This window comes from Rhinolophus ferrumequinum, chromosome 2, assembly GCF_004115265.2.
Source record: "Rhinolophus ferrumequinum isolate MPI-CBG mRhiFer1 chromosome 2, mRhiFer1_v1.p, whole genome shotgun sequence".
Classification (NCBI taxonomy): domain Eukaryota; kingdom Metazoa; phylum Chordata; class Mammalia; order Chiroptera; family Rhinolophidae; genus Rhinolophus; species Rhinolophus ferrumequinum.
The window spans coordinates 107,891,065-107,912,137 of NC_046285.1; the positions used below are offsets into that span (position 1 = coordinate 107,891,065).

The 21,073-nt window shown below is 55.6% G+C and overlaps 1 protein-coding gene across 1 annotated transcript; it reads right to left on the bottom strand.

Annotated features, from left to right (window-relative positions):
• Positions 1–653: 653 nt before the first annotated feature.
• On the bottom strand, positions 654–20,808 carry PTTG1IP (PTTG1 interacting protein). The gene is made up of 6 exons (XM_033128980.1): positions 20,608–20,808; positions 13,585–13,637; positions 9,960–10,068; positions 5,939–6,116; positions 4,984–5,030; positions 654–2,444 (listed from the first exon to the last, which is right to left on the bottom strand). The coding sequence occupies exons 1-6, from the start codon at positions 20,726–20,728 to the stop codon at positions 2,398–2,400; spliced, it is 555 nt and encodes a 184-aa protein (XP_032984871.1). The 5' UTR covers positions 20,729–20,808; the 3' UTR covers positions 654–2,397.
• Positions 20,809–21,073: the final 265 nt, after the last annotated feature.

Consider the following 21,073-nt stretch of genomic DNA (forward strand, 5'->3'; position numbering starts at 1 on the left):
CGGCAGCCTTCAGTTAGGAGCACGGAGCTCCAACCGCCTGAGCCACTGGGCCGGCCCCCAGAAATGCTTTCTGCTGGGTTCTTGGAACCTGGTTCTAGCTCAGCAGTTGGGGCGGGGCTGCCTGGGCAGGGAGGGCAGGGGGCAGCCTTGGGACCTGGGTACCACGCTGAGAGACCACACACATCGTGAGACGGGCCGGAAGTCTGTGTTCACCTGGAGCGCCTCCCTGCTCTCCAAGTACCAATGGCCCCTCAGTCACAATGGTTCCACTTACAAGTTTTTGACTTCACAATGGTGCAAAAGTGGTATGAACTCTGCAGAAATCGTAGCTCAAATTTTGGATTCTGGTGCATTCCTAGGCTGGGGTATGCAGTACGATCCTGTCTCGTGCCGCTCCGCAGTGGGTAAACTGCAGCCCCACGCCAGCCCTGCGATCATGAGGGTGACAACGGGTCCTCGACAGTGTCTTAGGCTAATGTAAGTGTCCCGAGCACGGCGACGGTGGGCCAGGCTGAGCTATGAGGCTGGCAGGTTCGACGTATGAACTACACTTTTGACTTCCGATGGGTTTATCTGGATGTAACCCCGTCGGCAGTGGAGGAGCACCTGTAATCTTATCAACACCACTGAGAAATGAAACAAGGAACACAAAATATATTCAGCAAAAGCATGTATTAAACCATTTAATGGAAAGTGGTTAAAAATTAAGGCACTCCAAACTTCCGGTTTCCTTGAGGCTGCAGGTGTGGGCTGCTGTCAGTACTCGTATCCGAGAAGAGCACGTGGACCAGGCTGGCCTCCCCACGGGCCGGCGGGCTCTACGCTCACCACAGGGTTACACACTCTACTGAACGCCCCCAGCTCTGCTCTCAGCCCACTCTGAGCGATTCACATACTGCAACCACTGCACCAACACCAAGTTCATTAAAATCTATTGTTACAAAGTTTCTTCTATGAATAAACAGCAGAAAGTGAAAATTCGCAGGCTGCTATAAAACTTAGGAATGTTTCACAATACTTTAAATTGCTGTCAAATGCCCAAGAAGTCAGAAAAATAAGACTAAAGACTTTTTAAAGGTTAGTTTCTTAGTGTGTGTGGAAATGTTAAGTCACAGCACAGACCTCTGCAGTTATAGGCTCCTCACGCTGTTTGCTGGTATCTCGAGCGCACGGACCTGCACGTGACTTTATCTGATGCGTGGAGAGCAGGAGTGTGAACACGGACACACGGCTTCTGCTATGTGGCCGCTGACCTGCTTTCCCGAAGCCCAATGTTTACCCGATTCAAAGCCATCTGGCCTGGGGACTACTCCACATTTACTCAGGCTGCTCCGTTCCTTCCTCCTCTGCTGCTGCCCTGCCCTGTGCTAGTCTGTCTACTGAAGCCACGCCTCTTGATGGGAAAGAAATGGAGCCACTATGTGGTGCCACAGGGCCCCCGGAGGCCATCAATGATGACCTTCAGAGAAGCCACCTCTGAAGGACAGTCTGATGACACACAGGTCAAAGGGGCGCAGCTCAGAGCGGGGTCGTCTTACAAGCAGGACAGTCAGCAGTGGCACTGTATGCGGACCCCCCCACCTGGTGCACAGAGCCCCCCAGAGGGGCTGCCCAGAGCACGGGGCCAGGGCACCGCCTGCTGGAAGGGAAACGCTCCGAGACCCAGGAGGGCGCCTCAGAGGACAGGTGACTGCACACGGGCTGACAGGGTCACGGGGGCACAGGAGGGACCAACCGCCTTGGGGGGGTTGTTTCAGAACTGCATTTACAATTCAGGGTCTCACTGGAAAACAGTCTTCATGTTCTAGTAAAGATACAAATTTAAAAATCACTCAATAAATGGTCTGACTTTGACAGTAAAGCTTTTTGGTGAAATCTTTTAGGTGGGGGGAATAAAATTCAATCATTATTTTAAAAAAGAGTTTCAGGTGAGTTTCCTCATCTATGCTCTTCACAGCAGCTGAGCCTGTAACTAAGGCCGCTGACACTGTGCCCTGGACGCACAAAGCCGCCTGACCTGACACCCGGAGATGCCCACCTGTGGGTTTTGGGGAATGAGGAGGGGCTGGCTTCACCATGGGAAGCTGAGGGTGGGGACAGGAGGAGATCCTCGGGATGGAGGAGCACAGAGGAGGATGCAGGACGAGTGGCTGGGTGTGGGCTGTGTGGCGACAGCTCCTCACAGACCAGTGGAACGTGCAGTTTCCTCCGGGAAGTCACAGTAAAAACAAAAAGCCAACCTCCACAGGCTTAACATCTCAAGTGAGGAGACACAGAGAAAGAGAAGGGGACAGAGGCTCACAGGACAAGGCAGGCCTGCCCCCGGGGCGGCCCCTCCAGCTCACGTCAGGGTCAGGAGCAGGCGGCCTTGGGCTGCTTGCGAGACAGGAGTGCGCTTTAGTTGTTCTCAAATCGGGCATATGGGTTTTCTTCTTTAAACAGACCTGAAAACAAAATGGACTTGGTTACAAATGCACAATTCCGACAGGAAACAAAATCTAAGAAAGCAATACAATTGAGTTTTACACGAAGATTCACTGAGGCCATAAGAAAAACAGGTATTCTAAGCAGATTCAAATACTCCGCTAGACCATTTATGAAAGTAAAACCATAGGTAATTTAAAAATTGAAATAAAATTTACCAAAAACAATAATTTTAAGAAAAACAGATCCTAAAAACTAAAGACTGATTTGTTGATTCTCTCAAAAAAAAATTAAGACATTTAAAGCCGGTATCTCTTCCCACAGTGGTTGGCTAATATTACACAGAAAAGAAAACAAAACAAAACCACCTTACTTTAAGTGTCCTTGTTTACAAATGTTGATTAACTTTTAGAATTAAGTCTAAGAAGAACTAAGGCCACCATCAATTTAACTCTAGTATTAGGACAGAACCACAGTAAAATGTGTATTTAACCGTAAAATTAAGTATCCAGAGACCAGGCGAGTGCTCTTCATGGGGACACACACTCCCCGCCCCCACGAACCTGCGGCACCCACCACTGCAGCCTACCCACCTGCTGCAGCGTTCCAGTGTTCAGGGTGGGGGTGGGGAGAAGACAAGAAAAGGGAGAGGAGGCTGGGGATACTGCAGGGTGCCCGTCTGTCAGGAGGACGGGCACCTCAGACTTGGGGAGACTCCTCAGACTTGGGGAGAATCGGTAAGAGCCAGCATAGTCCACACCCAAGAAGCAGCAGTCAAGGTCGGGCTGAGAAGAGGCAACAGCTCCCAGCTCTACTTCCCGTTCAGAGGGGAAAAGAGGTGAGCTGTTCTGTGATGAGGAAAGAAGACCCTTGTAAAGCCAAGAGAAGGCTTTCGCACGGGTGGTGTGCGGACTGGACCACGGCACTCACAGGACCCCCACTCATCCCTGGAAACCCCTGGGGCTTCCTCTCAACGTCCAGGCCACGCGACGGGCTTTACTGGCACACAGTTCATTTCATCAGTGCCATGAGAGGCCAATTAACCATGAAAACGGTAGGGACATCAGTGCGTGTTACAGCAAGTGTGCCGTCCACTGAGAGCCCTGGCTTCAGGCCCTGGCACACGAGCAGGGGCAAAGCCGCGTCCGAGCGCCTAGCACTGGAAAGCACCTTGCTGTGTGCGCACGCACACACTCACCTTGTCTTTTATTTGCATTCATGTTAATCTGATGCCAGAAGCTCCTGTGGAGGCTTCTCCCTTTCGTGGAAGACCAAGCTACCCCAGCCAAGGGGATGCACACGGACACTCGGTGGGCATGGCAAGCACCCGTGCCCGGGGAGGCTAGGGGACAGGGGACTGCACCCCCGAGGGGGCCACTACCACTGACACCAGAGCAGGCCCCACACCGGTGTTTGTGCTGCGGCTGGGAAGAGCATGGAGGCCGGGGGCCAGGACAGGAGCGGCAGCTGTGACTCACAGGACCCCAAAGGCAGCGGCAGGGGGATGGGCAGCAGCCTCATGACCCAGACCCAACACGTGGGGCCGCCTGAGGCCTGGTGGGGAGCACAGCACAGCACACAGAGGCCCTTCAGAGGCCTGTACAGACGGGGAGAAGGCCGGCCGCCGGCGGGCTGTGCACAGCCCACAGCAGCGGCCACCGCAGTCAGGGAACTGAGCCTTCGGGATTTACTGTTTCGTGGGGAGGGTCCTACAATATCACTAAAGCACGGGATTTCTGTGTACACACGGAGGACATCACGTGCACATCGGAGAAGATTCTGACGTGCTCCTGGTCGGGTCCAGGATTTAGCACAGCAGCCTGGTCCACTTAGCAGGGGGCAAGGGTCGAGGAGGCATGGCACAGCGCGGCTCAGTGCCAGGGGCCCCAGGCCTGCCGTCAGGCAGGGCCTCGCTCGGACAGGCCAAAGGAATTCACTTCGTCATTTCCCACAACGCTGAGCGATCACTGAGCAGGAGCAGAAACGCTAATGTCGTCCCTGGGTTTGGAAATCAGTACAGAAGCAACTAACCACAGGAGCAGACTTGGTGTGCTCAAACACTCAAACACAGACCCTCCCTACCCTCTGAACAAAATCAAAACAAAACTAGGATGGAACACCCAGCAAACAGGAAAAATGACAGCATGGCCTTGTAAGGAGCACGGCTCCTTAAAAGGGGCGCAGCTGCAACCCCGAAGTTGGGATGACAGTGACACAGCCCTGGGCAGAGACCCGAGACTTGCCCTGCACTTCCGCGGGCCCAACCCGCGGCAGGGCAGACAGGGTGACAACAGGAGAGGGCCCACAGCGGTCCGCTACAACGCCCTGTGCTTCCTAAGCACACAAGTGTCCCCGGACAGGTCTGGCTGAGGAAACTCGTTCTGAGGCTTCGTCTCCAAGGCGTCTGGGGGATGAGCTCACAGCAGCACCTCTGGGAATAAGCTGCTCCCAGAAGCGACACCCTTCCGTCCCGATGAGGCCACAGCCCGTCCTCCAGCACACCAACAATGACCTGGCAGCAGCTCCTCACCAACCAAAACGGAGGCAAACAGCTCTTACCGTATTTTTTCCTGATTTCATCATGTCTTGACTTCATCTCTGCTCTCCTAAAAAACCAAGGAATCTCGTTCAGCACCAAAATACAGTGTAATTTTGAAAGCACCACCCTTCATTTCTTCAGCAGAGAAGCTGCGGTTGGTTCTGGTTCCCCGGAATGAGGCAGGGTGGGGACGAGCTCAGCCATCGGACCCCACTGCACTGGCACAGGCAGGGTGACGGTTTTCTCAGGCTGCCCCAACATCGTGTCATTCAAGTCTTTACTTGAATAACAGCAATTCAAATGGCCGATGCCGTGAGTTTTTGGAAGTTCTTTTCTCACATGAAGAAAATGCACTGATCAATAAAAATCTTGTGAGGTTGTAGAGATGGTTTGGGGCATGGAAATGCTCGCTTTGATTTAGGAGAACATAGCTTTCGGGAGACGGCATGGAGACCCACCCAGCCTCAGGCAACACCAGCTGCTGTCCTGACAAGTCAGCACCTCCCTGAGCCACAAGCCTAGCCCTTGTCAGGGCGGGACAGTGTCCTACGGCCACATCAACACGCACCTAAGTGCCCCATAACCAGTGAACTGCTGTTAACAGCTTTTATGGCACAAGAGACCAATTTGGCCACAGGCAGAGAAGTGACCCGATCAAATGCTCTCCCTCTCTGAGCCCCCATTTGCTCATCATAAACGAGGGCCGGACAAACTGCCAGCACAGCACAGGGAAGCCACAGCCACGACCCTGCCAGCACCTCCGGCCACAACCCTGGCTTCACTGACTAGAGGAAACAAACCAGGAGGCGGCAGGCCTGTGAAAGAAAGGTCGTGGCCCCGGCCATGTCCCCGCACCCAGCTCCCCACTCTGCACCACAGCCTAGAAGAATCCACGACTTACCAACGCCGCCTGCCACTGCCCCCAGGTCCCAGTGCCCTGGAGGGAAGCCCCGGTGGGACCGCCCGTGGCCTCACCTCTCTTCCTGCCGCACCCTCCTCTCTTCTTGTTCCCTCATGGCCTTCTCCTCGCTTCTGTCCGGCTTACGGTTCCTCTTCTTCCTTCTGCAGCAGCAGCAGCAGCAGCAGGTGACAATCGCCAGGAGAAGGATGCCCCCGATCACCGACATGGTGATAATCAGCGCCTCGAAATTCACTGCGGACGCAAGGATCAGAGCCGAGTCAGGGCTGCTGGGGGGGTGCCACCAGGGAGCACTCCCCCCCATGGTGTGCCATCTCAGAGCCACCAAGGGTCAGAGCCGAGTCAGGGCTGCTGAGAGGAGGGGCCGTCGGGGAGCAGCACCCCCGCCTCCCCCAGTGGTGTGCCATCTCACATCCAAGGGCCCGGGGAGCAGCTCACACACAGCCAGCACCCCAACAGTGTCAGTTAACCATGGGGGGCAAAGTCACACGGAGCTAGCTCTTCCCACCACCAGATATTGAAAAGATGTTTCGAGCCCAAGAAAAGTGACAAAAACCAGGAAGAGTGCCCTAAAACATTTTAAGTCTTAATTTTGTGGAACTCATGGAAACGGAAGTTAAGCCTGAGGTGGCTTATTCGGTGATCTGAGTCAAAGCCGAGAGTGTTCCATTCACTTCCCACAGGAACAAACCACCCAGGCGAGCTGAGACGGACCGTGGAGGGCGGTGTGGACATGGCGCCCGATTGGCGTCAAAGGAGAGTATGACCTCCTGTCTTGGCCCAACTCCAGAGACAAGTACCAGCTTAAGACCGGTTTTACAATTCTTTTCACCTTCTCTTAAGGATTTATAAATTAAAACCAGTCAGTATCTTTCTGTTCAATTTGTAGGTGTGTTTGTCAATCATCCGTTAGAACAGCCACTGAACAGGCTTCAAAAGCCGCTCAGGGTGACAGTGGTGTCGCCAAGCTCTGCGAACCCCGTGGCAGTTCCCTTCCTTTCCGAAGGTGAGGTTAAACCCTCCAGCAGCGATCCTCTCTCATCTCCCTGGTCCTGCCTGAGGCAGGGGTGGGGCCCGGAGGGCAGCGCCCACCCTCGGACAGTGAGCAGACCCCAGTGCCTGTGGGTGCCTCCAGCCCGTGCCTGCGTGGACCCCAGACACAGCTCCGGGTGGCCGCTTCTGTAACAGCACCCACACGTCCACATCGTTTATTAATTGTTTTTAGAACCAAGAAGAGGCGTGACACGTCCTGGAGGCTAGAAGTCTGAGAGGAAGACAGCAGGGAGTTGCTTTCTTCCCAGGTCTGTGTCCTTGGCTTGGAGATCGCCATCTTTCCCGTGTCTTCACTTACCTCCTATTCCTCTAAGGAGACCCGTCATATTAGATTAAGGCCCATCCTAACGACCTAATTTTACCTTTAAATACCCAAATACAGTCACATTCTGAGGTTACTGGCGGTTAATTTTTGGAGGCCACAACTCAGCCCAAAAAAGACGGTAATGCAACTGCAAAGCAAACACTTATAAGGGAATTCGATGAAGTGTTTTAAAACATCCAGTTATTTAATTAGCAAGTGTTTAGCAAACATTTGCTAAATATGAACGTGGAGCAGAAAACTACATTACCCTCTAGGAAATAATACTGAAAAACATGTAAAATAAAGATCAGAATTCACGGGGTGGCCGGTCGGCTCAGTTGGTTGGAGCGGATTGCTCATAACACCAACGTCTGCAGTTCGATTCCCACAGGGGCCAGTGAGCTGCGCCTTCCACAACTAGACTGAAAACGACAACTTGACTTGGAGCTGATGGGTCCTGGAAAAACACACTGTTCCCCAATATTCCCCAATAAAAATAAATAAATAAATAAAGATCAGAATTCTTAAGAAGAAAGGAAAGAAAGAAAGAAAAAAGAGGAGTGACAGCAATCAAATGCCTTGAGGTTGACTCGTGTGAATTGCAAGAAATCGTACTAATGTGTGTAGTGACAAAGGAGACCGTCACTAGCAGATGGCGTAACTTCTGACTAGAGAAATCTAGAAAAATCAACTTTAAAAACCAATGAGATCAGTAAGATAGCTGGCTCTAAAATCTTCCTCCCCTCAAACAGCTTTCCTGATCAGCCGCTAAAATCAGTTACAAATAAGAACAGAACTCCCGTCCCAACAGGAAGGAGAACCGTGGGCTCCTTTCCCCGTGAAGCCCACAGCGACTCTGGCGCTGAAGGAAGCAGGGACGCCCGATGGCGGCAGTGACATGTGCTTCTGGACAAAGGCTCCAAACGGCCAGGACCTCATTTCTCTACACACACACACACACACACACACACACACACACACACACACACACACGGTTCAGGTGATCTCCACTGACCCCACAACTGTGTCGCCCACCCTGGATAAAATGACTCTGCACTGTAAGGATGAAAAGCACGTGTGGGGCCAGGCCTACATTTAGTGTCACGTGTGCCCCGACATCTGCTGAAGCAGGAGGGCCTCCAACGGCACGACCGCCAGTCCCCTCCCCACCTGCTCCCACGGGCAGGGTCCTGGCCAAACCACCGTCCTCACCGTGGGGAACAGGCAGCTCCTGCTTATCTCCGGGTGGCAGGTGTCAGCTCCTGCCAGCCTGTGGAATCGCTCCAGCGATCACATCTTCTCTCAGGACCGGGGCACTGCACTCTCTCATTATGACCAAGCCTCCTCCGACAGCCCCTGGCCCATTCCTGTGTCCCCCTCTCCGAGACTGTAACTACACGCAACGAAGAAACTGCTGTGGGTCTCCTCTGTCCGATGTCCCCACAGCTCTAGGGCGGTACTTTCATTTCACAAGAGAATTCTCAAAAACGCCCACCACCTGGAGCACCAGCCTCAGACACCAGGGAGACGCTCCCCCCACCCCCTGATGGGCTATGAGGAGGGTGACCGCGCACCAGCAGGGATACGCGACAACTGGGACACCCACATGGCCTGTAGCCACGCGGGCACAGTGCTCACACACCTCCCAAGGCTGGACGCCAGTGTGTGCTTGAGGCAGCGATCCCGTGTGTGCACGTGTGCGGTGCAGACTACAGTCTGCAGGGGGTGGGGGACCTACCACATGTGCACCCCGTTAGAAGTCCCACTTCACCTTAAACAGCTCTGCTCAGCATGCCCGAGCCCTGCCAGGAGTGTCTCTGGGGCAGGGAGAGGCTCCACAGCCGTCACGCAGGGGCAGAGGGCAGGAAGCCCAGCAAGGCCCTTCTGTACGAGGGCAGCAGAGACCATGGCCGGCTGGGCCGGCATGACGAGTGCATGTGCGTGTGCCTCTGCACAAGCGTGTACGCCCACACTGCTGGCACCCCACAACCACACACACGAGTGGGTCCCGGGGCCTCGACACTGGAAGTGAGCATTTCCGACGGAGGCTGACGAATTCTAAGATGGAAATCAATTAGACAGATAAGGAGTAAGCTGCAGGCAGATGCAAGAGGCACACACACAAGCTGAAGCATCAAAGAGCCCCAAGAGAACAATGGCTCCTTTACTAGCTTAAGAAGGCGACTTCTGCATGACTCCAATCCAGAAGCCACAGAAGAAAGGACTGAGAAATCCAACTATGTAAAAACGGGAGCCACATAGCAACACACCGCAAACAAGTGTAAAAGGCAAACTAGGAACCAGTTTGGATCTCAAAAAGGGCCACCTTCCCAAGGAAAGAACACCCGTAACACCAACCGCATGCAGACAAAGGGACACGAGAAAAGGTAGGCATGTGCTCACGCTGAGCGGGGACCCCCTGCAGACAGCACGAGGCGTCACCAGGGAGGTGCAGAGGCGTCCCCGTCCCCGAGGCAGCCGTCCATTCACCCTCCCCGACTGCCGGGACTGCAGAGACCCCGTGCACAGCCATGGTGACGGCCTGCCTGGGCTCCCGACTCCCTGGGACCGCAGCAGCTTCCCCACACCCCCGACTTCCCGCTGGGAGCATCACACAACTACCGGGAGAGTACCTCGTGGCAGCTGAGGTTAACTGAGCACAACCAAAATTCTCAAGACGGCACTGATTCTGCAAGAAGCCAGTGAAAATGCGGACTTACCCCAGCACACGCCCCAGCGTGCAGAGCTCAGCTTACACAGAGAAGCAGGAGGCAAGATTTTTGTCACTGGGTAATCGAGGCACGCGTTATCCGTGTTGCACCAAAGACACTGAAAGAGAGGGACATTGGATGAGCGCTAGAACTGCAAGGAAAACACGAAGAACCAGACTGCTCAGGTCCCAACCCCACACCACCTGTACTGCCAGCCACCCACCCGCTCACCCTCAGGGACGGTAATGCCCTTGGCCCCCACCCCCACACAGCACTCAACACCCTCCTGCCCACCAAGGCCCATGTTACTCAAACCTCTTCTCTTAGGCACCCTGCACACCCACGCGGCCTCCGTGCTGATCCTGAGAGATGCCAGCCGGCTCCCTGGCCAGGGCCTTTGCACAGCCTGCTTGAGAGCCTGGAACGTTCCTCCCCAGGCACAGGTGGCTCCCTAACCCTCTCCAGGAGGCCTACCCTGAGCAAGAGAACCTGCCCTCTCACCCCGTTCCCTTCCTCAACACCTCCTCCCGACACTCAGGTGTCCATCGGCCTGCCTGCAGCAAGGCAGGCGACTGCGTGTGACACGGGAGGAGCCCACTAAGCATCTGGTGGTGGCCTTCTGCGGCTGAGGTCATCACCACATAGAGCCCACCTTTGACCTCTACAGGTGCACGGCTGAGCAGCCTCACCTCCGGCCGTCCTAAAGACGATGCAAGCGAGCTCAAAGGCGCTGGACCTCAGAGCTGGGACCTCACAGGTGCTCAAGCCCCCAATGTGTCAGGGAGGCGGCTCGGGGAAGGACGGCCTCCACCGCAGCGAGGGGGAGCCCAGAGCTGGCACTCAGCCTGCAGAAACCTGCTCGTGCAGGTCAGGACTGGGCTTGTTAGTTTACACCTTGAAAGGAACAGTTTTCCTTGCAGTTTTCTTTAAAGATTTTATTGGGGAAGGGAACAGGACTTTATTGGGGAACAGTGTGTACTTCCAGGCCTTTTTTCCACGTCAAGTTGTTGTCCTTTCAGTCTTAGTTGTGGAGGGTGCAGCTCAGCTCCAGGTCCAGTTGCCGTTGCTAGTTGCAGGGGGCGCAGCCACCATCCATTGTGGGAGTCGAACCGGCAACCTTGTGGTTGAGAGGACGCGCTCCAACCAACTGAGGCATCCGGGAGCTCAGAGGCAGCTCAGCTTAAGGTGCCGTGTTCAATCTTAGTTGCAGGGGGCGGAGCCCACCATCCCTTGCGAGACTCAAGGAATTGAACCAGCAACCTTGTGGTTGAGAGCCCACTGGCCCATGTGGGAATCGAACCGGCAGCCTTCGGAGTTAGGAGCACGGAGCTCCAACCGCCTGAGCCACTGGGCCGGCCCCTCCTTGCAGTTTTTAATGGGAGGGAAAGTCACGGTGGTTTTCTGTCCCAGGTTAGGGTGAATGTCTATTACAAAGAATATTACAACGAAGCCTGGGCTTCCCCAGGCCTACTTACGTAACGTCCACATTAGCGTGCTGTGTTTACAATGGTTCAGAGAGTACTTAACCTACAGCAATAAAACCCTTTCAGGGGCGGACAGGTGGCTCAGTTGGTTAGAGCGTGAGCTCTGGGCAACAGGGTTGCTGGTTCGATTCCCGCATGGGCCAGTGAGCTGCGACCTCCACAACTAGACTGAAGACAACAAGATGCCGCTGAGCTGCCGGAGGGGCGGCCGGATGGCTCAGTTGGTTGGAGCGTGAGCTCTCAACCACAAGGTTGTTGGTTCAACTCCTGCAAGGGATGGTGGGAAGCGCCCCCTGCAACTAAGATTGAACATGGCAACTGGACTTAGAACTGAGCTGCACCCTCCACAACTAAGGACAACTTGACTTGGAGCTGATGGATCCTGGGAAAAACACACTGTTCCCCAATAAAGTCCTGGAAATACACTCTGTTCCCCAATAAAGTCCTGTTCCCCTTCCCCAATAAAATCTTTAAAAAGAAAAGCCTTTCAGTCTGGATGTTGGAGACTGTTGCGCATTTTAGTGGTTTTGTCCTGGCTTAGCAATTTTTGGCAAATCCTCCATTTTCAAACACCTCAAGTTTTAAATTCCTGCTGTCCTGTTTTTCTACTACAGCTTTACCCACAGCCATGGAGTTCTCCTCTGAGCTGGTGTTGTGGGTGTTTTGTTTGTCAGCCTAATGAAGTCATATGCACATGCTCAGCAATTCAAGTGACACCAACAGGACACATAGCGTGCCCCTGGCCTCCCTTCTAGCCTACTCAGGCTCCTGTCAGGCCTCCCAGGCACTGCACACCCTTCCAGAAACTTCTGTACGTCCCCGGATTTGCAGGCGCGGGCCAACTCCTCATTTTCATCCACACGCACATGGATGAAATTCTGACCGGACCTGCCTGGGTTCAGAGTGGGGGTCAGACCTTCAGGGGAAGTACTCACCCACCGTGATCTGGACATATCCCTCATGTACGCCCCCTCCCCCCAAGAGGTGACACTTAAACAAGACAATGTTAAAGGTGCTCTGGGACTGCAAAGTCATGTGGACCCCAGGCCACTTTCTTGGCTGAAATGACTTCCAACAGGAAAATACACACTGAAAAGAAGCACCATTGAGAAAATGCTGCTGTGAGGACCAGAGCCACGTGGGGACCTGGGCCACCTGAGCCAGGTCAGTGTTGTCAACAGCGATACTTGAAACGAGCTCCTTTCCAGCTTCATCGGCAGAAATATGACCCACAAGGTGTTTCTGGGACCCACAACACTGCCACATGGGTATGGGTGATTTTTAAAAACCTGGCAGCATCTTATGGCAGAAGCTGTCTGATAACATCTTTCGTGACGTGTCTCGTGTCGCGAAATCCCACTGCTGTGTAGTTCTAACACATGCAAAAGGCCCGACAGGAGTGGGGGCCTCCCCCAGAACCCCAGGCTGAGGCCCTGCAGAGGTGTTTTTCTCCCAGCCACCCCCAACCCGGGCCAGTTTCCCTCGGGTTGTCAGGGCAGCACTGTGCTGAAATGGGCAACACTCGCAGCTGCAGGGCTGCTGCATAGGGGCTGTTGGGGAAGCCGGGGCAGCTGCAGGGGGGCTGCCAAGAGGGGTGGCAGCAGGACCCTAACAAACAACACTGTCCCCACAAGTCCTCTGACGAGCCCAACACGGTGGTACATTCCCCAGTGTCACTCTCTACTTATCCCTGACGGCCAGCTGTAAACGCCCACGTTAGATCCCAGGACGCCCCGCTCTTCTTGGAGAGCTGAACCCTCGTTCCTGGGTACTTCCACTGTGTGCAAGACGGGGTGCCAATAGGGACTCCGCAGGCCTCTGAGGTCTAATGGCAGCAGCATGAGGCCCTGGCACAGGTTACCAGTCAGCGATTAGCTGTGCTCCCGCGCCCCTGCACCCGCCTGCACCTCGGGGGGCCCTGCACACACTTTTAGAGCCCTACACCTGTCTCAGGAATTAATATGCACGCCAACAGTGCTCAGGTGGTATCTACAACCTCTGTGGACAGTTCGATATGCCTCAGAAAGGCTAAAACAACACCCAGTCCCACCATGAAAACACCCCCAGCAGCGGAGCCATGACACACCAGCGACCCAGGGTCACAAAACTGGGTTGCTTCCAGGTCACGTGCTGGCCCATGTGCTACTTACAGAGACATTTTTCAGACACTCTTCACAGGTTCTGTTTGTGTTCTGAGAACAAGCTGTGGAGAAAAGAAGACACAAGTCACTGAGAGTCACGTGTGAGAATCAGCCAGGAGGGCGGGAGGGAGGTCCTCTCTGGGCGCCACGGAGGACACGGAACAGCACACGGGTCCTGCCCGCGGGGGTCTTCCGGGAAAGGTGGCTCAGCAAACCCTCGGAGGAGGCGAGCCAAAAGGCGGGACCGCGGCCCACCTGCTGGCTGACGCTACCAGCTCAGCAGCGGACACTGTCTTTGGAACCAAAGGCCACAGCAATGCCCGGCCCACATGAGTAAAGCCAGGCTCCGGAGCCCTGGCAGCCCCCCACAGACAGGCACATGCTCCCGGCACCCACGGGAGAAGCCAGCTCCAACCCTGCAGAACCCGGGGCCTCCAGGAGGCGGTCAAACTACACCGCTGGTCGTCCTGAGACGCTAACCAGAAGCCAGAATGCGGGGCCAAATAAAGCACTTCCAGTACTGCGAGGCAGCTACACTCACCCTGTAAGACACACACCCTGCAAAGGGCTCTGCGCACAAACTCGGGGGCCCCGGGAATTGCAAGTTAAAACCCTAATGAGATACACTCCACGCTCACCAGAATGGCTAACATCCCAAAGACTGACAGCACTCAGTGCCGCGCAGGCTGCGAGCGGCGCGAGCTCTCGGACAGTGCGGTGGCCGGGCCCAGTGGCTCCGCGCTGGGCAAAGGCCTGGCACACAGCAACTGCGCTCTTAGGTCCCGTACCCAGAGAAACTGGAACGTACGTCCACAGGAAGACTCGTCCAGGAGCGTTCACAGCAACTTTATTTATAATGCCCCAAGCTGCCAACAGCCCAGGTTGTCCATGTACAGACGGATGGACAAACTGGTACGGCACACAATGGGACACTTCAGCCATCAGAAGCAGTGCACTACACACGTTAAGACATGGGCCACTCTGTAAACAGTGTCAACGGAGCCGCCTGCAAACGGAGCGGGGCTGCCGTCCCCGAGGAGCTGCCTGGCCCGTCCCACTCCTCAAACCTTGGAAAGTTAAAACAGCACAGAACAACCCTCGCACTGGGCCTGAGCAGCCTGTGTTCCCAAGAGCTGTTTGCAAGGGTCACAGGAAAGCCGCCATTACGACCCCGGGACTGGACGTTCAAGATGCTCTTAGAACCCGCGTCACTGTGCTGTCACCTGCACTCAGAGCGGCCTTCCTTCTCCGGATGGCACCCTCCCCCTGCCCTTGTCGTCAGCACCCCGGCCTTTGTCTCCTCCTCCGGTGGCCATGGCTCTGCCTGAACCACGCTGCCCGAACAGCTCTTCTTATTGATCCCAGTAAAGGCTCCCCGCCTCTCACTTGGAAGGCCTTGGAGTTTCAGGGGAGTGGGTCTCGTCACTCACCCAGTGGCCCACTCAGGATTCCTGCATGTCACTGCATCTACAACTTTTCTCGGGAAAAGACAAAGGTGGACCTGTAGTTAGCGACACATGCAGGGAAGTGCTGGGGACAGAGCATGGTGTCTGGACATTCAAAGTGCACTCATGGAAGGGTCGGTCTGGACTCCTGGATGGATGAGCTACAACCAAATGCAAAGGCCAAAACATGAGTGTCGGATACACGAGTGTTCACGCCACTATCGAACTTCGTTGTGTGTTTGAGTACTTTCATAATAAAACGTAGGGAAAAGAGCTTTAGCTTCAAGTTACAACTTTTACTCACTGTATTTGCTAACTGGGGCTTACTCTGAAATGGTTGAGTCTTCTATTCAGTCTATTTCTTCTAAATTGCATTCCTCCAAATAAAAACCCCATTTTATTTGAGATGGACTGAGAAAGGCCACCCTGTCGTGTATTATTCTGTGTTATTATATTATTGATATTACCCTTCAGCATCTTCAATGGTGTGCTCTTAGGTTTACGGTTGGAGCTTATTTTAAACTACTGTAAGTGCTCAGAACAGCAGGTTTTATTCAGCCCCAAGAGGTAAAGAAAAGTGACAAGCCCTGAAATGCCTCGGTTTCTGAAAGCACTGCTGAGAGAGGCAGGGTGACAGTGGCACTATGGTAAGCACAGCACCCTTGCCATTTGAGGTCCTGATGCCCTGGCACTGTGGGAGAACGAACAGGCAACGGGGGAGGGACAGCGAAGCCCCCCGTGGTGTTGGGGGAAGTCTGTCCGCCACGGGCCCAGAAAGGGCAGCACCCGGTAGCGGGGGCACGTGAGGGCCAGGCCTTGATTTCTAGACACTGCTCCCCACTAAAAGGAACCAGGGCTCCTAGGACAAACAGCGGATTCCAGAACTGGGGCAGAGAAAGGACAAGACCAGCCCTGGGCAGCTTGCTGTGCCGGAAAGTGACACAAACTGATGGGGAAATAGTCACAGGGCCCAGAAGCCAGCTTGGAGGGGGACCGCCATGTCAAGCTGGGACGTTTCAAACACCAAAGTGAATGACAGTAACAGACCCTGCCTCTTGAATTGTCCGCGATTTCATACTGACATGAAAGACAGAGAAGGCAACCAGCAAAGGTAGAAATTTTCACTTTGCAACCATCACAGTAAACAGGGGCATCAAGAACACCGTGCCCAGTTTAATTGTCACTTATGACAAGAAAATGGCACTGAAAAGTGACCAAATAGCTCCAGGGTAACCTGTGACCGCATGACAAAGTGACAGCAGGTGCCTCCCGGGGTGAGGACAGTCACCAAGCAGTTGACGGAATCAGAGGAAGCCAGACGAGACCAAACTGAGGACCCCACCACAAAGCGACTCTCTGCAAACACAGGCGGCTGAGGAGTACTCCGAGGAACGGAGATTAAGAGACACTGTCACCAAGGCCCTGCGGGAGCCTGCACGGGGATGGGACGGGTCACAGGGCACTACTGGCATGACTGGTCAACTGCGCCCAGGACTGTACGTTACACCAAGCAGGCAGGTCTCACACTTCACTGGTGACTGTCCATATCCGGGTCATCAGGTGCCTGTTACGTGAAGAGGCCTCGTTCTCAGGAGAGAACCCTGAAGAATTGAGGGGTGAAGGGCCACATCACGACTTCCTCTCAAACGGTCTGGTCACACCAGGAACAAGCAGACAGGGCAAAGCAGACGTGGCCAAGCCTGGGACCCGAGGGCGAAGCGGGAGGTCACCGTCTGGTTGTTCCTTCGCCTTCGCGGCAGCAGGGCCCGGGGAAGCCTGCCCCACAGCCCAGCAGCCACTCTCAGGTCCCTCGAAAAACTCCTCATTGGTCCTAAGGGGCCACAGCAAGCAGGGGAGATGAGGTACACGGACTTTTGCATAGGGATTTTCATTTGTAAAGTCTTCCTGAAAACTGGTCTTCCTTCTGTGAACCCAGAGAACTAAGCTCCAAAGTGCACACCATAAACTTCGTCCACCCCCAGGGCCGCTGACTATGGGCCAGTGTGAGTCAACGAAGAGGCACGGGAGGTGGGGCCCGGGCACTGCCCAGCCGCCCTCCTGTGCCCCGCACGCACGCACACGGAAGTGGCCCGAACAGGGTAGGTTTCCAGCACAGGCAGAAACAAGCTCAGAGCCGGGAAGGGCATTCTGCTCGCCCCAGAAAACACTGCATCATCTCGCACAGCAGGAAAGGACAAGATGCTCCCCATGTGCTGCTTCAGAGATGGGATGGAGGGTGGGCTTCCTTCCCTCATCTCATCATGGGGTTCAGAAAACCCTGTGCGCACAGCCAAAGGACAAAACTGCCCTGTGTGTCTCATGGCTGATGCTGAATGGGTATGTCCTAACCTCTGAGTTCGAAGACGGAAGGTCTTCAACTAACAGCCTACTTATCAAGGGTTAGAGAACTTTAAGTCTCATTCACTTTGGAAGTTAAAAGACGGGAGAGAGAGAGAGAGAGAGAGAGAGAGAGAGAGAGAGAGAAAGAGAGAAAGAGAGAGAGAGAGAGAAAGAAAGAAAAAGGAAGGAAGGAGGTTCTTCTGTACGATACACTAGCCCGTGACCCACTTCTGAGTTCTTTCCTAAAGTTTCAGGTGAGGCAGTTGATTTGGCACAACAGGACACACACCAGCATGTGGAAAGAGATATGGTTTGTAAATAAGGAAATGAATAAGAATATTGTTCCTGGTGCATGTATCACACAACAGGCCGAGGGCTGCAGGGGCCCGAGCCCCTCAGTGGCCGGACAAGTCCCTATTTGGACACTGTGCCCACTGCACACGACACAGGCCGAGCACCCTGCCCACACTGTCCATTTCCTGAGAGACAAGGGTGGAACATTCACTCACACAGAGAAGCCCTGGTCACCTTCTATCTCAGAGCGACTGGAGAGTATGTTAAAACCATGCACCAAGGGCACACACGGTAACACCTGTACCACAATCGCGGGGACATGGGAGGCAGCACTGCAGAGCCCTCCAAACGGAGCCCCCACTGTCAGAAGCAGTCGGGCGGCCCCCCGCGAAGCTCCTTTGGACCCTCCCACAGGACACCCGGCTGAGGTCCTTTGAGGGGTTGTCTTCCCCAGATGTAAACATGAGAGTCAGGCCGAGTCCGACCCCGTGCACAGTATAAGTGGGGTCCAAAAGCCCACGCAGGCTTCTTCAGCATAATGAACACTGCTCTCAAGCTTCTCAATCTCTCGTGGGCTCGCAACCAAAGCACACAAGGATACATTAGGAATTGTTGGTTTTGCATTGTGTGATGTATTCTTAGAATTCACACACCTGTGCGGGTTAATTTTATGTGTCCCCGTGGCTGGGCAATGGGACGCCTGTTGGCTGGTACAACATTACACTGGGTGTGTCTGTGAGGGTGTTTCCAGAAGAGACTGGCATGTGGATGGGCAGACTGAGTGCGGCAGACCGGCCTTCCCGACGCCACGGGCATCATCCAGTGCGCTGAGGGGCCCAACAGAACAAACAAGCAGAGGGGGCAGAGCTGCTCTCCCTGCTTGAGCGGGGCCTTCCGTCTTCTGCCTGGGACGGCGGCACGCCTGATGTCCAGGCGCTTGCACTGGGCTGGGACTTACGCCTTCGGCTCCCTGGTCCTGCACCCCGGCTGTCCTGGGTCTCCAGCGGGCAGACGGCAGAGTCGGGGGCCCATCAGCCTCCACAGGCACGCGAGCCAAGCCCTGGTAACAACTCTCTGTAGCTCTACTGGTTCTGCTTCTCTGGGGAACCCTGACTAAATTCCTTCCAAGGAAGACAGCGTCTTACAGAGCGCAGTCACATTCTCCTGGTATGACCAGCAGGGGAAACCTCCCGCTAAGCAACTCTGTGGGGAGGGGGCCTCAGTGCTGTAACAGTGCCCTCTCCAAGCAAAGGACAACGCAGACCCCAAGGGCACCTGGGCAGTGAACATCACCTCAGTCGGACACCATTCCTCCCATTTAAGGTGATGATGACGAGAAAATCACCACCCACCCAGGACGTGGGGTGCATCCAGGAGACAGAAAGAGGCATCGCTATGAGCCAAAGCCAACGAGAGCGGCTTCCGAGGGGCTTGACAGGCAGAGGACGCCATGTGGCTGGAGAAGGAGCTGTTTTCTCCCCGAAATACTGAAATAACAGCTCTGGTTTGATTCCCAACCCACGGAAGGACACGCCCACACACTGCACATGGGGTCTCTGGGGCTTCAGAGTCCAGGACGGCAGGAAAGCAGAGTGGTCAAACACACTTCGGGGTGTTTCCTCACACACACCCTCAGCCATGGCGAGACTTGCAAGCACATAAATTCTTTTGGCAGATAGCCAGCCACTCTGTTTGGTTAAAAGGACTCATTCCCCATTTCTGCTCAGAACTCAACTGAGACCAAAAGTTCCCTTTACAGGGCAAATGGACTGCTTTGTTAACAAACGTCACCAACACATACAACTAACTAAGTACATCTGGAAGTGGATTAGAAACTCAGAGTCCTGCGCTGGAATAAGCATTCAGTGAGGTCACAAAGAGGAAAGCAACTTTCTGTGCCAAGCAGAAATTGGCAAAAAATACTGGTCCCTCCCGCTGGGCCTCGGTCAATTCCACTTGTAAAGGTTGTGAAGCTGCGATTAAGCGGCCAGCCCCTGGCTCTGTTTCCCACTAGTGATCACATGGGAACCCAGAACTCCACACACAGCAAGAAACATTTCTAAAACAGATCCAACCATTACAGGCCCCAGCTTAAACGCTTGCCATTTTCCTCCAGGCACGGAGGCTGTGTCTCCTCCTCATTGGCCCCCCAAGAAGCCACCGTCCAGCAGGAGTCCCCGGTTTCTGCAACTCTGTTCCCCTCAAGTCACGCAATTTCCTCCACTAGCAGGCCCTCACCCGCCCCCCGCCCCCCCACAGCTCTAAGGCTCCTTTCTTGGTCAGTCCCTGCAGGAACTCAGCTTCTCAAAGGCAGGTAAGAACCGTCACCACGGTGGTCCCAGCACCCGGCACAGCTGGTTAACAAGAACAGGCGGAAAAAAACCAGTGAGACCGGGACCTTCGAGTTCTGAGTGTAGAAACGGAAATCAGCTTCAGAGTGGCAGATGCCATGGCTTTCCTGCCTCAACCTAAGGCACCGAAAACTCCCGGGGAGCCCTCCCCCCGTGGAGTCGTGCCCGCGACACCAGCCCCGGCCCTCCCAACCCCACGGGGCTGGCACTGGGATGCCGGCCACCGGCCGGCTGCGCCACCCGAGCAGCGTTCAGCTGTTTCCCGTCTCCGAAGCTACAGCCGAGAGCTGTTTTCCGCAGGGCCGAGGGTCGTGGAGAGGTTACGGGAGGGCAGTGCGCTGAGCCAGGCCGGCCCCGCAGGCCCCGCGAAAACGCGCCGCACGGCGGGCGGGCCGCGGACCTGACCCCCGGGCACAACAGCCGCGCGGGGCCCGGCCGCGGGGGCGGAACCAAAACAAGGGGCGGGCCTGGCCCCTCCAGGCGCCCCCGCCGCGGCCAGACCCGCCGGACCGGACACTCGGGCGCCCCGCCGTCCGCGGCCCGGGCGGGGTGGGGCGGCGACCCCACGGAGCTGTGAGCCCAGCCCCCTGCGCCGTCCTCACCCGTCCCGGGCGACGTCTGCTCCGCGGCGGCCGACAGGAGCAGCGGCAGCAGCAGCAGCGCGGCGCCGCCGAGGAGCCGTCCCCAGCGCGGCGTTGGCGCGCGAGCCCCGCCGGACCCCATGGCGGCTGGGCAGTCGGTCGAGCTCCAGCCAGGCAGCCCCTGCCCGGAAAAGCTGCGCGCCGGAAGTGGGCAGCCGCGGGCCGCAGCCCGCCCCGCCCCTCGCGCTCCCGCCCCGCCCCTCGCGCTCCCGCCCCGCCCCTCGCGTTCCCCGCCCCGCCCCTCGCGTTCCCCGCCCCGCCCCTCGCGCCGCCCCGCCTCCCGGCGCGACCGGGGCGAGGCTCAGTGCGCCTGCGCGGCTGGAAGGCGGCGCCGCGCCGGGTCTGCGGTAGATGCGTGCGGCGGTGTGGCTGGAAGAACCGCGCTGTGATGGAGTCGCTGCCTTTTAATACGCCTGCGCGGCTGTGA